The sequence below is a fragment of the Hylobates moloch genome, unplaced genomic scaffold (genome assembly GCF_009828535.3).
Source record: "Hylobates moloch isolate HMO894 unplaced genomic scaffold, HMol_V3 SCAFFOLD_10, whole genome shotgun sequence".
Classification (NCBI taxonomy): Eukaryota; Metazoa; Chordata; class Mammalia; order Primates; family Hylobatidae; genus Hylobates; species Hylobates moloch.
The window spans coordinates 43,074,912-43,091,486 of NW_026652285.1; the positions used below are offsets into that span (position 1 = coordinate 43,074,912).

The 16,575-nt window shown below is 45.6% G+C and overlaps 1 protein-coding gene across 1 annotated transcript in view; it reads left to right on the top strand.

The window, feature by feature from the left end:
• Positions 1 to 1,324: 1,324 nt before the first annotated feature.
• MAMDC2 (MAM domain containing 2) overlaps positions 1,325 to 16,575 on the top strand; it is a 146,164-nt gene continuing 130,913 nt past the window's right edge. The window contains exons 1-2 of the mRNA XM_032164257.2: positions 1,325 to 1,708; positions 2,056 to 2,169. Coding sequence (XP_032020148.1) covers positions 1,675 to 1,708; positions 2,056 to 2,169 — 148 coding nt within the window. The 5' untranslated portion in view covers positions 1,325 to 1,674. The remainder of the gene's footprint in view (positions 1,709 to 2,055; positions 2,170 to 16,575) is intronic.

The window sequence follows — 16,575 nt, forward strand, 5'->3', positions numbered from 1 at the left end:
AGAAATTGGCAATGTCTGACAGGAACAGACGAGCTGAAGATGCCTCCAAGTTTTCTCTCCTGAACAACTGGAGGAAAATAGTTCTTTTAACTGAGATGGGGAAGACGCAGGGGAGGGGCAGTTTTGGGAAGAAACATGCAGCCTTCGTATTGGGACCTGTTAAGTATGAAATAGCTCTGAAGCATCCAATTGGAAATGTTGAGGTGGCAATGAGATCGAAGAGTCTGGCATTAGTGAGCAGTCTGGGCTAGAAATATAAATGTGAGAGTTATCAGGCTATCATTGCTATCTAAAACTATGAGACTGGAGGAAAGCATTGAGGGGCTGGATAGAGAAAGAAACAGGAGTGATAGGGCAGAACTTGGAGGCACTCTAGTGTTAAGGGGTTACAGAGGTAACAGCAAAAAGGCCGAGAAGAAGCGGCCAATGAAAGACCAGGAAACCCAGCGATCTGGAAGCCAGGTGAAGGCATGGGAGCAGGCTGAACTGATGACTCATCAGGAGTTTGTTAGGCCAGTGGTCCTCAGAGTACTGACCCAAACCCGCCACAGCAGCAGCAGCCTCTGGAAACTTATTAGGGACGTGCAGCCTCTCATGCCCACTCCAGAGCTACTGGATCGGAAATGGAAGGTGAGGCCCTTCAGCAGATTCTGATGCACCCTCAGGTTTTAAAACCACTGCCCTCCTCACAAAATTGCCTGCACAAAATTATAAATGGGAGAAAGGAGGAAGAGGAAGAGGAGGAAAGAAGAACTCTTTACAAGAAGAGAATATTGTTGGAGACCCACTTAGTGCCCAAAGCAAACAGGTTCCTCAGAAGTAACTCCCTCCCCCAACAACCCCCTCCCAGTTTAAAGCCTCCCATTAATCAATCTATCATGGCTCTTTGGAGAGAAGGAATGCCCCCATTTCAGCGGACGGAGGGAATGCTGAGCACCAGGCATGCCAGACATTCCACCGGCTAAAAAAAGTGGGGGTGGTATTCCAGGGTTAGCATTGCTGGACCGTAAACGCTGAAACTCCTTAGATATAAAGCTTATTCCACCCAACCGTTTCCAAATTTTCCTCCAGGCTGTCCTTGGAGAATTCCACCCTCTTTCATTCTGGGGAGAAGAAGTTAAAATTAGGGCCAGCCCTGCGGGACTGACATGCCAGATGCAGGGAAGCTGTCCCCAGAAATAAGCGAGTTCCCACCGCGGCTGGGCGGGGCGGGCGCCTCCGGTCCCAACCCAGCGGAGGGACTCCTGGAAGGCCTGCCCCTTCCAAGTGTCTGCAAGGGCTCTGATCCCAAGCTTTAAAATCCTGAGCGAAGGCACTGCGGGCCGATCTCTCCTCTCCCAGCCAGTCGTGGCTGGCCTTTCAAAGTGTGCAGTTGTCTCCTCCCTGCCCAGCCCCATCGTCGCCCAGGACCAGCTGGGCCGCGGTCTGACCTGAGGCTGCTGCTCAGCCCCGCGGCGCTGGCGCTCTCCATTCGGGCACCTTCCAGCGTACTGCTCGGCTCCGGGAGCCGCTCTGCAAAGTTGGGCAGCTCAGAGCGCAAGCTTTGCCTCTCGACTTCTCCCTCCCCGGGTTCCCGGCGCCCCCGCCTCCCACGATCCCTTTCACTAGGAGCAGCCTGTCCCAGCGGGCTGGCAACTTGCACCCCTTCCTAGTCGTCCTCCCCGAAACGCAACCATGCTGTTAATGGGCGTCCTCCTGGCGTTGCAAGGTAAGGCCTGGACCCCGGGACAACCACGGGGGCGCTCTGACGACTCGCCCTCGCTCCTGCTGCCCCCGGGGGCCCGGCTCACTGTGCTGGGCTGGGCCATCTGAGGGCGCCTCCTGATCCTCCGCAGCCGCTAACTCCCTCCCCTGGCCAAGCCTGGGGTGGGGGTGGGCGTGGGGTCGCTCAGTGGAGGCGCCCGGGGATGCTGGGGGACAGGTACTGCATCCCTCCCCCGCCTCCTCCCGCTAGTCTTTCCCCCACTTTCACCAGGTAGTCCCCCTGGGGCTCCCCGAGTTGGTGCAAACGCTCCTGGGGGGGAGCTCGAACTGAAACTCGCTTTGTGCCCGCAGCCTTGCAGCTCTCCGGTGCCCTCGACCTGCTCGCTGGGTCCTGTGCCTTTGAAGAGAGCACTTGCGGTTTTGACTCCGTGTTGGCCTCTCTGCCGTGGATTTTAAATGAGGAAGGTAAGAAGGCTCGGTGGAGAGGGGCGCGAGGTGAACTTTCTTCCTTAATGGCTTGCTTTTTTTACCCACATGGGTAATGTTATCTTGGAGTTAATTCCCCGCGGCAAGAAAAGTGTGAGTCATGGATCCTCCTTCAAGCCCTCAGCTGTGCTGCAAGGGATGGCCGAGGCAGGCACGGGGTGGGCGGGAGGCCGCCCTTTGCTTACCTGGCCTGTGGGTAGAAGCTTAAAATTTGCGTCTCACCCCAGCACTCCTTAATGGAAGGGAGAAAGGGAGCACAGCTAATGATTGTCCTCCCCTGTGTGCCTCTGTAGGCCAGCAACCTTTCTGGTCCTCAGGAGACATGTCTGTGAGTTGGGAAAAGTTGGATGGGACTAGTTCTCCTTCAGCTTTGCAGAAATGGTTCCACAGTTCTGTGATGGGACCGCAGTGCTAAGACATCACGTCTGCCTTGACCCTGACAGTGTTTTTTGATGCATGATTTCATCCTCACACTCCTGTTTATAATCCTGCCCTGGACAAAAGAAACCAAGTACACTGCCAAATGCCTGGGATCCCTGTTTCACTGGTGGTCATTGTCTTACTACTCTATACTGTTTGGGTCCCAAGGACACAGTTTAAATGTGGGGTCTTCTGAAGTGTCGTCTTGCCTTTATACGGCTTTTTTTTTTTTTTTAAGTGTGGTTCTCAGGACCCAATGGCAGGCGGCACTGGGTGTCCCTTCTTTCCTTTCTCTCTCTTTTGTCACCACCAATGAAGCCTGATGCCCACAGACTATTTGGATTGGAAAATAGCCTTCTTTAAAAAAACATAGTACCCTAGATGAAACCAGCTCACCTCCTTCCCCACTCAATTGTCCTCAGGCCCCAGATCCTCCCACCTGGCTCCCTGGGGGAGGATGGAGCCCAGAACCCCTGGTTAGATGTATGAAGTGTCACCACAGCTCACCCTGCCCCAGGCTTCCACTCAGGGTTCTGCATACATTAGCTTCTCTGACTCTCACAGGAAGGTGATGTTGGACCCATTTTACAGAGGAAGGAATCTCAGCCATAGAATATTCAAATGGCTAGTCCATATCACAGTGTCACTGAGTGGCTGAGTGTCTAGTTAGGAAGAAACAGGAAGGAACTGGTTCAGTAGTAATCTCCATCTTTATCCAACAATTGCCAAGTCTTGACTACTACAATTTACTTACGGGTGGCTGGGAAAAAGCAATTCCTGATTTATTATTCGAGGGATTCCTATCTTGCTGATGGCTTTAGGAAAGTCTCTGTAATCTCGCCACTCACCCTTTCCCTATACTGGCTGTATGGAAGCGTTGTGGGAGATGGCCTTAGAAATGCCGCAAGACTGGCTTTGGAGAGCACTCTTCTCCAGCACAGGGCTTCTCAAACCTCAGCTGCATCAGAATCACCTGGTGGGCTTGTAAGACACAGATTGCTGGGCCCCACTCCCTGAGTGTCTGATTCAGGGGGCCTGAGAATTTCTAACAAGTTCCCAGGTGATGCCGATGATGCTGGTCTCGGGACTACACTGTGAGAACTGCCGACTTCCACAGTCCGTGTACACACACACACAACCTGTGCTGTTGTTGGCTCTGAATAGGGCTGGCACTAGGGTGAAGGAGGTACTTGCAGGACCCGAGAGTGAACAGCTCCTTAAGTCTTGTTCCCTAAGCACTTGGCTTGCCTCATCCTAGTGCTGGCCCTGAGAAAAGGAAATCAACATCATTCCTTAAGCCAAGAGCCTTAGTCTCTGAGTCCCCGCCTCCGGCCCTCTCTCAGGATGGGGGCCCCCTCACAGCCTGCCTCTGGTCAGTGGGCATGCCACAGCGTGCTGAACACAACTGCTTCCCAGACCCACAGGAAGTCTCTCTGCTGAGTTGGCACCTCTGCCCCAGCACAGCAGTTAAACCGTCCCCCTTCAGGGAAAACAGGAAGATGCTTATAGAAAAAGGTGATTACAGTTTAATAGTATAATGAAGGCACTGTGGCTTTGCTTTCTGCATTCTTTCTAACAGCCACTGTTTTCTGGCTCAGGACTGGGGCTACTGGGTTGGCTGGGGGAAGTTAATTCATTCTCCTCTGAGCACTCCAGGGTGGAGCAGGCAGGTTAGGCTCCAGTTATTCCAGCTTCAGTTTTTCAAAGGCCAGAACTTGGACGTAACAGTGTACTCCAGGCTCCAGGGCAGTGAGGTAGGTGTGTGGCAGTTGCTGTGGTTGCCTGCTAAGAAGACATCACTAAGAATTTCCCTTATAAGCCCATTTCTAGGTTGGTAAATTAAAGGTAATAAAATTCTTCCAGGCTGAAATTTGGCAAGCTGTTCACAAGCTTCTCTGCAAATGCACTTCTTGCTGCAGAAACCCTTTGTAACTGGTTCCATTCACCTGCATGTACTGGATCCACCATGGAAAGTAGTGGGTTTCAGAGACTTTTGCCCAGATGCACTTCTTTTTTTTTTTTTCTTTAAGTTCTGGGATACATATGCAGAACGTGCAGGTTTGTTACACAGGTATAAATGTGACATGGTGGTTTGCTGCACCTATCAACCCGTCATCTAGGTTTTAAACCCCGCATGCTTTAGGTATTTGTCCTAATATGCTCCCTCCCCTTGTGCCCCACCCTCGACAGGCCCCGGTGTGTGAAGTTCCCCTCCCTGTGTCCATGTGTTCTCATTGTTCAACTCACACTTATGAGTGAGAACATGAGGTGTTTGGTTTTCTGTTCCTGTGTTAGTTTGCTGAAAATGATGGCTTCTAGCTTCATCTATGTCCCTGCAAAGGATATAAACTCACTCTTTTGTATTGCTGCATAGTATTCCATGGTGTATATGTGCTACATTTTCTTTATCCAGTCTATCATTGATGGGCATTTGGGTTGGTTCCAAGTCTTTGCTATTGTAAATAGTGCTGCAATAAACATATGTGCCAGATGCACTTCTTATATGTCCATGGTCAGTAGGTTAATTTATTGTGGAGAGAACAATGCAAAAGGCCAGAGAAGGAAGGTAAGTTGGGACACAAATCTGCAAATTGGGGTTTCATCACAGGAGAATCAAATCTGGAGGTAGTTGGAAAAGTCTCCTTGTCTCTAAATATCCCCTTTGCTGCCTGAAATAGTATCTGAGGTTCATGCCTTTGATTTAGAGTATTAAATCCCTAGATGTCCCTGATTACAGTTCCAGTGTCTCTATTTCATGGCCACTTTAAAATATGCTTTATCTCCACTGGACACAGAATAGGTAAGTTTTGACCAGGCATTGTGTTGGCTTGGGTTATTTATCCCAATGGCAGTTTCCCCCAGGGAACGCCAGGTGTACCAGTACAGGGGATCGGGCACTGAAACCCAGGTTTGTCTACTTTCTCATTTTGCCCATGGTTGTCCTGCTTTCTTGATCTCCCTCTGTTCTTTTTGTAGAATATTTTAATTTTCCCTAACTTGTCAAGGGAAGTGATACTATGTCAGACTCAAATTTGAACTCACTTCTAAATTTTAAGTTTGAATTGAATCCAGCAAAGAAGGGATCTGTTTTTGTTTGTTTTTTGTTTTGTTTTTTTGAGAAGGAGTCTCACTCTGTTGCCCAGGCTGGAGTCCAGTGGTGTGACCTCGGGTCACTGTAAACTTTGCCTCTCAGGTTCGAGCGATTCTCCTGCCTCAGCCTCTGGAGTAGCTGGGGCATGCACCTGTAGTCCCACCTACTCAGGAGGCATGTGCCACCACCCCAGGCTAATTTTTGTATTTTTAGTAGAGATGGGGTTTCACCATGTTGGCCAGGCTGGTCTTAAACTCCTGACCTTGAGTGATCCACCCGCCTCGGCCTCCCAAAGTACTGGGATTACAGGCATGAGCCACCGCACCCAGCCAGGGATCTGTTTTATCCTGTGAAAATCTTTCTCCATTCATTTATCCTATAAAAAAATCATCTTTATTCACAGCTTAGAGGATCTGGGAACCCCTTTGAGCAGTGTTCCTCAGCTGAAATTAGGGCTGCTTATTCCATTTTCCTGAAGCCAGCTGTGGGGGCAGAGGTCCTTTGCCCTGATGATTCTTGGAGACCATGCAGTTGGCCTCGCATCCAAACAGGCATGATTCAAAGGAATCATTGAGTGGATTTTGGCTTCATTCTCATTTTTGGACATTGTGGCTTAGCACCTTTAACTGAACTCTGTGAGGGAGTCACTCGAGGAGCTGAGGCAGGGTAAAGCCAAGTCTAGGTGTTGCCGCTTAATTAGGAGTTTGGAACACTCAGCTACCTGGAAGAGGAAGGCAGCTGCAGAAATGTCTCAGGTGAAGAGGAAGTAAAAAGAGAAATTGAAAGCACTTGTTGTAGAGAAGACCTACATTGTTTTTCCACAGTAGGAGTCAGGGTTTGAGAAATCGCCTAATACAGAAAAAGGTTGGATGGCTTTTGTACCCAGGAGTGAGTGATAGCATCTGAGGCAGGCAGGTGGGCTACAGGGTTGGGCATCACGAAGAGGTGGGGTGGGGGCATGGTAGAATGTCCCAAAATCATGTGTAAATACATGTGTGTTTGTCTCTCTAACACCCTTTCCTTCACCCAAACTTGTCCCTTCTCTTTTAAGGACACTCTCAGCTCCTTGGCCATCTGCGTTTCAGTTCTGCACTCAGTCATGCGCCAGTTATTATTAACAGTGATGAATCCTGCCTGCTATTTCTTGAGGCTCAGCTAGAGCCACAAATCTGGCAAGGATCCCAGGTTCCTGGGAGAGGAGAGCCAGTCTTCTCTTTCCTGCAGACTACATCTCCTTTCCTGATTTTGGAGGGCTGATTCAGCATCCCACCCTCGCATCACGAAGTTCATAAGGCCGGGGACGAGTTATGCTCATCTGCATGGGGCTACTTGGTCCTGCATTATGTCTGCAGGTTGTTCTTAGAGCTCTCTAAGCAGAAGTACAATCCGCACATTGTATGGGGGATGGAAATTGGCACAAGTCAGGGATGTTCCTTGACACCCTCTGGGAGAGATGGTTGACCCCAGAAATGTAACCTAGTTATACTTGCAGTATCACATGCCATTTCCTGCTGCTGCCCTGGCTGTGACTGCTCTCAGGTTGAGCTTGGCTGTGCTGTGCTGTGCCTGAGGGCAGCCTAGCTTCTGCCTTGCTTCCTGGGAACCCAGATCCTAGAGCTGGGCCTTGGAGGTCATCCAGTGCAGCCTCCTCATACACAGACCAAGTCAGGGAGCCCTTGGACAGGGCCTCATCTCCTTGGCTCTCCACCAGTTCTTTTTCCTCCAGCACTGGAGGAAACATCCCTGTCTCCACTCTGGGTTCTAAACTCTGAAACTTTTTTGTGCTGGAAACTCTTCATCAGAGAGCTAATTATATTTCAGACATGTGGAAGAACTCAGATTCCAAAGATGCAGTGTTTGGGGCCTACCAAAGCCACAAAACACTACATTTTATGCCATACCATGTAACATGTATTCGCTCTTTCAGATGTATAAGGATCCCACCTGTCTGCAATCTTCAGCATGTAGAAAAGGGCCTGGCACATAGCAGGTGCTCAATATATATTTGTTGAATGAAAGAACTTGTTGAATGAATGTATTAGATCCCGAACATATCCTTAAGCATTTTCCTATGTGCTCCTGGTTCATTCTGCCCCTTCAAAGGTAGTTCCTTATCATGAAGAACGGCTTAAGCCTCATGATTAGTATAAGCTCTGGAGCTGGGTAACTTGGATTAGAATCCAGGCTCTGTTCTTTCAAGCTGTGTGGGCTTGGGAAAGTTATTTAACCTCTCTATGTCTCAGTTTCCTTGGCTATAAAATTGAGATAGTAAAAGTACGTATCACATGAGATTGTTGTGAAGACTATATACGTTAATACATTTAACACAGAGTGAGCACTTTATACATGTAAACTGATGTTATTCTTACTATTACTTGATGTTCTTTAATCAACATCATAAACTTTATAAATAAACATTAGTTTTTCTAACTCGGCTTTCCAAAACAGCTTTTGGGGAGCTAAGGAGAGTGTAGTTTTCTTTTGCTTATAGTTATGCCATCTACTCTTCATTCCAACCAGAGAAAGAACCTTATTTTTCTTATTTGGCTCTAGTTTAAGCACTGGTAAGCCTCATCTCACTTTTGTGTGGCTGAGCAAGGTGTGGATATAAAGTAATAACACTGAGTTTCATACTTAGTATGTAGTCTCTCCCAGCAGATGACACATTTTTCTCTATAAATTATTGGTTGTTGTCAAGAATGCTTTCCTTCCTGCTTCACTATTCTCCCACCCCAGCCTGCTAGTGCCTCAGCATCAGTTGGCTCCATTAGTGATGGTGCTGGTGCCTTCTATGATCTCTCATCTCCTAAGTTCTTGGACAAGATCCTAACCCTTGGCCTTCCTGTCAATCAGTCTGGGTGCTTGAGTTCTCTTGCCTGACCCCTCCACTTGAGATTTAACCCACCAGGGGTGGTAATATCTGCCTGCTAAGCCTCTACTGGCTTACTGGATGTAAGCTGTGTCTGGGCAGCCTCCTCCTTATGAAGGCCAACACCCCATCTCGTTTCCTCCCTACTCAATTAGGGATTCCTAATTGAGTTTCCTCCCAACTCAAATTAGAGTTGCTGAATGGGAAGTGGCTACCCAAATCCTGGCCTGATCCCTAATAGGACACCTGGGGATTTTTAGGATGTTTCCCTTCCCATAATTGCAGAAGTCAGCTAATATGTGGGGAGGAAAAAAATAATTTTTTTCAGAGGACTTTATGCTTTTGTTGCCATCTTCAAATCTTTTAGCCTATAGTTACCATGTTTTAGTAACTTGTATCTTGGGGTGTAATATTCATTTAAAAATTTGGTTCTTAAAATAACCTCTTTGGTAGATCACCCCAGCATCAGTCTTACTTCTATCTCTTATCAAACAATATTAGGTTTTGAAGAAGTTGAGTGAAATCCATTTATGTTAGTAGAGGTGATGGGTATCCCAATAAGTAGAGCTAACAGGTAGTTAAACTTGTTTTGGGCATCCTTGTTGGTCAACCCTGATTTTCATGTCTAACAACTATCCAAGCACTCTGCTTCAATTTTTCTTATGCTTTTCTTAACCAACTAAATCATATAAATGTAGTTATGCATTCAGGTCTAGGTTCTTGGAGTGTTTGATTACATATCCATCTATTTAATCTATATCTATTTACCTATCTAGATAGATATAGATAGATAGATAGATAGATAGATAGATAGATAGATAGATAGACAGATAGATATAGTTTCACCTATGCAATGGTTCTCAGCCCTGGCTGGAAATTAAAACAGGTAAAAAAATTTTTTTTAAACTATATCCAGGTCTTACTCCAAGAGATTCTGATTTATTTGTCCAGAAATGGGACCAGACTTGGCATCATTAAAAAAAAACACACACTAACAGACTCCCTATGTGATTCTGATATGTGTCCATGGTGAGGAATGTGTATTGGAATGGCTTTCAACTCCCCAGTTTCTCCAGATGTAAGATAGAAGACATGCCCTCGTCTTAAGTATCTTTTGATGATTAGCAATTACCCACAGGCTAATGTGCAAAATGTCTTGTTTGGCATTCAAGGCCCTTCAGTTTGCTCCAAATTATATTTCTCTTCTTCCTTCCCATTAATCTCTAATGTGCTGTTCATTCAACATGCCCTTTTCTTACTTGCTTCTTGTTCTATTTGCAAAGTTCTCTTTACCTGTATAATGCTGCTTTTCTATTCTCCTGTCCCATGCTCATCTATTTAGGTCCCACTTATGCTTTAAGGTCCAGCTTTTTCTTAAAACATTCCATAACTTTTCCAGATGGAAACCCTCCCTTCCCATGGCTCTCTGCACTTTCCACTGTGTAAGTCTTCTTATTGGCATCTCCTGATAAGAGTCCCCACCCTATCACCTCATCAGACTGTTATGTCTCTGAGGACAGGAATCACATCCTCCTTACAATGCCTGATAATATGTGGCATAAACAAACACTTTGCATTTCACCAATCTCTAAAGCCATTGTTGAGATTGATAGAAAAAAAAAAAAATCCTTAACATTTTTTTCCTGTAGTAAAAGAGGTTGTATTTAGTAATCCTTCCTACCATGGGACTTCAAAGAGTTTGAAGGCTTATGTTGTAATTTCCAAATATAACAGCAAAGCAGTATTACAGCTTGTCTCACCAGTACGTGGCCTGTTTCATCCCTAATTTGCCAATGGACAAAAAGCTCTTAGATTATTTACCCATCAGGGCTGCCTAAGTCCCTTGACCCTCTGCCATCACAAACATCCACAATGCAACCTTGAGAGTGGCGCTGCTGGGGCTGAAAAGTATTTTTTAGCAAAGGATGACCAGACTTTGAACTAGCTATGGAGAGCGGGTGTTTCTGAGGCACTCAGGTGTGAGATATCCACAGTACCCACCTTGATGGTTAAAAGCACATAAGGATATTTGTCTGCTCTGAGAAGAAGTTCTTATATATGGTTATGACAAATGGAGAAAGCAGAAGATCAGGTTTGCAAGTCAGATCTTCCAGAATATTTGCTTTCTCTACTTTGTGAGAAATTTGCATGTGTTTTATGGGATTCTGAGGCTGAGAATAAGATAATAAAACAAGTGGTATCATTACCATAATTTCATTGCATCATGAATAAATAATATGTTTTACAGAAAAACCTACTGCAGACTATTCATACTGTGAACAAGCATCTAAGTGTCTACTATCCATCAGGTTCTATGTTAGTAGTTGGAGGACATAGTACATGAGTACACAGTCCATAGGGTTCACAACCATGGTCCCTGCCCTTGGTGGCGGCCCTAGGCCAATAGAGGAAACAGAAACCCATAATTGTGGTAGAAGGTAAAAGGAATTGTGTGCTAGTTAAGGCTTTTCATTTGATCAAGCAGTGAAGGAGGTATTGGAAGTTTATCAGTTAGCTCTCAGAATCAACAGGAAGTATAGAGAGCAATATCTGGGCAAGAGTAACACAGAGATGCAAGTTGTAGGCAAGATACTTCTGGAAGAGGCATTTGTGTGCCTTTATCACTGGACATTTGTTACTTCACTGCTGGACCTGCCTGTTCATTCAGTAGCTGTGAGGAGGCTCAATTTGAGGGAGATACAGTTGCCAATGGGGAGGCTAATTAGGAGGCTACCCATGTATCCAAGGAAGAGATTATGAGGGCCTGAATTAGGGCAGGGGTGTTAGGTGTGAAAGGCAAGCAGTAAATAAAGCAACTTAAAGGGGATTAAGTTGGCAGGGCTTGAGTACTGATGGATAGGAGTAACGAGTCAGAGGAAGAGTGACTCTGAAATTTCTAGTTTGGGCAGCTGTTTTGTTGACGGTGCCAACAGTTGGGAGAGTTCCAAGAGGAACTTCATGCTTAGGGTAGAAAAAGATATGATCAGTTCTGAGCTGCCTGGGACACATCCAAGTGGAGATTTCGAGCAGGACATTGATGTAAGAATCCAAAGGTCAGGTATAGTCTGGGCAGGAGTATGGGAACCTTCAGCAGAAAGGTAGTGGTTAAAATTACGAGCAGAGATGATATCACCCAAGGAGAATGGATAAAGTAATAACAGTAGGAGGCTAAGAAAGATGCCTTGAGCTCACATTTAAGAATTAGGTATAGGAAGGAGATGGGGACATGAAAGAAACAGAAAGAACCGGGCATGTATGAGGAGAATTAGGAAAGTGGAAGATTGTAGAAGCAAAGGAGTTAGGAGTTTCAAAAGGAGGATGTGATCAGTGGGGCCCCATGCAGTAGGGTGGAACAAATGGGAAATGTCAATAGTTGGTAAAGACTTCTCAGCAAAAAAAGTTTAGATGTGAGAAGAAAGGGGTTCAACCATACCTACAAAGAAGCTTTGAGATGAAAGTTTTTATTTTTGTTTTCGTTTTGTTTTGTTTTAGGAAGGGGGGACTTGAGCTTGTTTCTATAGTAAGGGGAAGGGACCAGCAAAGAAAGAAGATTGAAAAGAGGGGGGCTTCCTTGCTACCTCTGGATTAGATCCAAGTTCCACTTTGATGATTCAGAAACCCTAAGAGCCTGGGAATTCCTTTGTCCCATATAATTCCAAGTACCCTCCACTGAGTGGCTTTTGGGCACTGGAGTGTCAACTTCAAATGTGTGAAATTTTATTTCTACTGTAAATACAGGGGAGGTAGGAGCTTAGGCTGAATCTGTGGTAATTATGATGTGCCCTGGAACTTACTCATTGAAAAACAAAAACAAGGCCAGGCATAGTAGCTCATCCCTATAATCCCAGCATTTTGGGAGGCTGAGGTGGGGGACTATCACTTTAAGGCCAGGAGTTCAAGACCACTCCTGGAGACTTAGCTAGACGCTGTCTCTTTAAAAAAACAAAACAACACAAAAACAAGTATTTTATAAGCTGCAGGAGAATGTTTTAGGTCTATGGGAATGTTACTGTATAATATATTCTATTTCTGTTATAGAAGTAGTTCCCAGTGAGAAGTGCACAGTGAAACTTAATGAGATAGTCATGCAATAGCTTCCTATACAGCCCGGGTCTGTGATCTATAGGTAGCATTTAATAGTGCCTGACAAGCACATTTACTCTCATCATCTTTAACTTTCACAACAATCTTGAAGGTGGTTATTATCAGTATTTTACAGATGAGAAAGTGTGAGACACAGAGAGATTAGGATAACGTGCCCAAAGCAACTCAGTTGGAGAGTGGGAGAGTGGGGATATCAAGCCAAGCCCACCTGGCTTGAACTTCACGTGGTCCTAATTCACTTGGAGTTGGATGATGCTTTTGTTCTTCCAGAGGTCAACACCAAGGAAGTCAGACTTGCAAGTTGTACGCTTCTCTGCAGAAGGTGGGGAACCTCTGCCCCATCATCAGTGTTGATGATGTCCCAACATTACAACTCCTTCCCTGAGTTCTAGGCCCCAGCTACAACTAGTGTGTATCCCGGGCAGTGGTGAGCCTTTGGAAGGCATCAAGCAGAGATAGGGAAATGTAGTTTTTACTAATTGCTTTTCCATAACAGATTAGAGTTTGCTCTTGGAACCGTTTGAAGGATTCTCTTCTCAATCCTCAGCATGATCTTGGAAGAGAACTTCAGGGAAATTTTACAGCTTGACCTAAAATACTTTGGCAGTCTTAAGGAGTATTCCTAAACTTCAAGTTCATCTATTCCTACTGTGAAAGAATTAAAAGAGTACACAAATAAATGTGCTTTTGCAAGCTGGTTGCCCTTCTAGGTAAGAATTTTGGTACTTCTTCATTCTATTACTCTTAACAGAATGGCAACGTTTCTATACAGTCCTGTGATATGTAACTTTGCTAGATGCTTAGAGAAATTTCCATTCCTTATTTGAAAAACTTTTGCCTCACTGCCAAGGAGAGCTGAAGTGTTATTTGGGGCTATGCTTATAAAGAGAATGACTTTAAAATGCTTTTGCTTCAGTGAGTAGCTGACTCCTTCGTTTACCAATATTTTATGACCAAAACAATCTAATCCCAAACTACAACTCAGCAAGTTTTCTAAGTGTCTGCAGATTTCTTCTATTTCTTTGACTTTATTAAAAGTGAATAATAGGGTAGACTGTTGGAGAATTTTCTTTTGAAGTATGTTTTGATCCTATATTAGCCAACTTTAAAGTATAAGCTTTATGGAAAGAAACTCTGGTTTTCCATTACAGATCCTGAAAATTGGCAACAGCCATCTGAAATCCCACTGTTGTTTCTAAAAATCTTTTTTCTTTTTCATAAATTCTGGTGAGAAAAATGTGAGTTAAACTTTAATATCTTTATTGTCAACTTATGTTGTCAATATAAAATAGTTAAACTACTTATACATGGTTCTGTACTGAATATTGTATAATACAAGTTAAGTGATGTTGGGGACAACACATCTGAAAATGCATTGTATTGGCACGAGGTGTGATTCATTTTCTCTTGGGCTTGTGGACTAGGACTTATAGTACTTGCTTTAAAGCAGGGGTCCTAACCCCCAGGCCACAGATCGGTACCAGTCTACTGGAAGCCCAGCCACACAGCAGGAGGTGAGCAGCAGGCAGGCAAGCGAGGCTTCATCTGTATTTACAGCCACTCCCCATCACTTGCATTACCGAGCATCCACTTGCATTACTGAGCTCCACCTCCTACTAGATCAGCAGCAGCATTAGATGCTCATAGGAATGGGAACCCTATGTAATTTGCACATGTAAGGGATCTAGGTTGCGTGCTCCTTATGAGAATCTAATGCCTGATGATCTGTCACTGCCTCCCATCGCCCCTAGATGCAACTTTCTAGTTGCAGAAAAACAAGCTCAGGGCACCCACTGATTCTACATTATGGTGAATTGTATAATCATTATATTATATATTGCAATGAATAATAATCGAAATAAAGTGCACAGTAAATGTAATGTGCTTGAATCATCCTGAAAGCATCCTCCCACCCCCTGGTTTGTGGGAAAATTGTCTCCCACAAACCAGTCCCTGGTGCCAAAAAGTTTGGGGACTGTTGCTTTAAAGAGTATTGAATCCAAAAGAAAATTCTGGGATTGAGTCGGGGTGGAGCCAAGATGGCCGAATAGGAACAGCTCCGGTCTCCAGCTCCCAGCCCCAGTGACACAAAAGACGGGTGATTTCTGCATTTCTGCTTGAGGTACCGGTTTCATCTCACTAGGGAGTGCCTAACAGCGGGTGCAGGACAGTCGGTGAAGCGCACTGTGCGTGAGCTGAAGCAGGGCAAGGCATTGCCTCACTCGGGAAGCGCAACGGGTCAGGGAGTTCCCTTTCCTAGTCAAAGAAAGGGGAAACAGACGGCACCTGGAATATCGGGTCAGTCCCATCCTAATACTGCGCTTTTCCAATGGGCCTGGAAAACAGCACACTAGGAGATTGTGTCCCGCACCTGGCTGGGAGGGTCCTATGCCCACGGAGTCTCGCTGATTGCTAGCACAGCAGTCTGAGATCAAGCTGCAAGGCGGCAGCGAGGCTGGGGGAGGGGCGCCCGCCATTGCCCAGGCTTGCTTAGGTAAACAAAGCAGCCAGGAAGCTCGAACTGGGTGGAGCCCACCACAGCTCAAGGAGGCCTGCCTGCCTCTGTAGACTCCACCTCTGGGGGCAGGGCACAGACAAACAAAAACTCAGCAAGAACCTCCACAGACTTAAATGTCCCTGTCTGACTGACAGCTTTGAAGAGAGTAGTGGTTCTCCCAGCACGCAGCTGGAGATCTGAGAACGGACAGACTGCCTCCTAAAGTGGGTCCCTCACCCCTGAGCAGCCTAACTGGGAGGCACCCCCCCAGTAGGGACAGACTGACACCTCATTCAACCGGGTACTCCTCTGAGACAAAACTTTCAGAGGAACTATCAGACAGCTGAATTTGTGGTCTCACGAAAATACGCTGTTCTGCAGCCACCGCTGCTGACACCCAGCCAAACAGGGTCTGGAGTGGACCTCTAGTAAACTCCAATAGACCTGCAGCTGAGGGTCCTGTCTGGTAGAAGGAAAACTAACAAACAGAAAGGACATCCACACCAAAAACCCATCTGTACATCACCATCATCAAAGACAAAAAGTAGATAAAACCACAAAGATGGGGAAAAAACAGAGCAAAAAAACTGGAAACTCTAAAAAAACAGAGCACCTCTCCTCCTCCAAAGGAACGCAGTTCCTCACCAGCAACGGAACAAAGCTGGATGGAGGATGACTTTGATGAGTTGAGAGAAGAAGGCTTCAGACGATCAAACTACTCTGAGCTACGAGAGGAAATTCAAAACAATAGCAAAGAAGTTAAAATCTTTGAAGAAAAATTAGAAGGATGGATAACTAGAATAAGCAATGGAGAGAAGGGCTTAAAGGAGCTGATGGAGCTGAAAGCCAAGTTTCGAGAACTACGCGAAGATTGCAGAAGCCTCAGTAGCAGATGCGATCAACTGGAAGAAAGGGTATCGCTGATGGAAGATGAAATGAATGAAATGAAGAGAGAAGGGAAGTTTAGAGAAAAAAGAATAAAAAGAAATGAACAAAGCCTCCAAGAAATTTGGGACTATGTGAAAAGACCAAACCTACGTCTGATTGGTGTACCTGAAAATGATGGGGAGAATGGAACCAAGCTGGAAAACACTCTGCAAGATATTATCCAGGAGAACTTCCCCAATCTAGCAAGGCAGGCCAGCATTCAGATTCAGGAAATACAGAGAACGCCACAAAGATACTCCTCGAGAAGGGCAACTCCAAGACACATAATTGTCAGATTCACCAAAGTTGAAATGAAGGAAAAAATGTTAAGGGCAGCCAGAGAGAAGGGTCGGGTTACCCACAAAGGGAAGCCCATCAGACTAACAGCTGATCTCTCAGCAGAAACTCTACAAGCCAGAAGAGAGTGGGGGCCGATATTCAACATTCTTAAAGAAAAGAATTTTCAACCCAGAATTT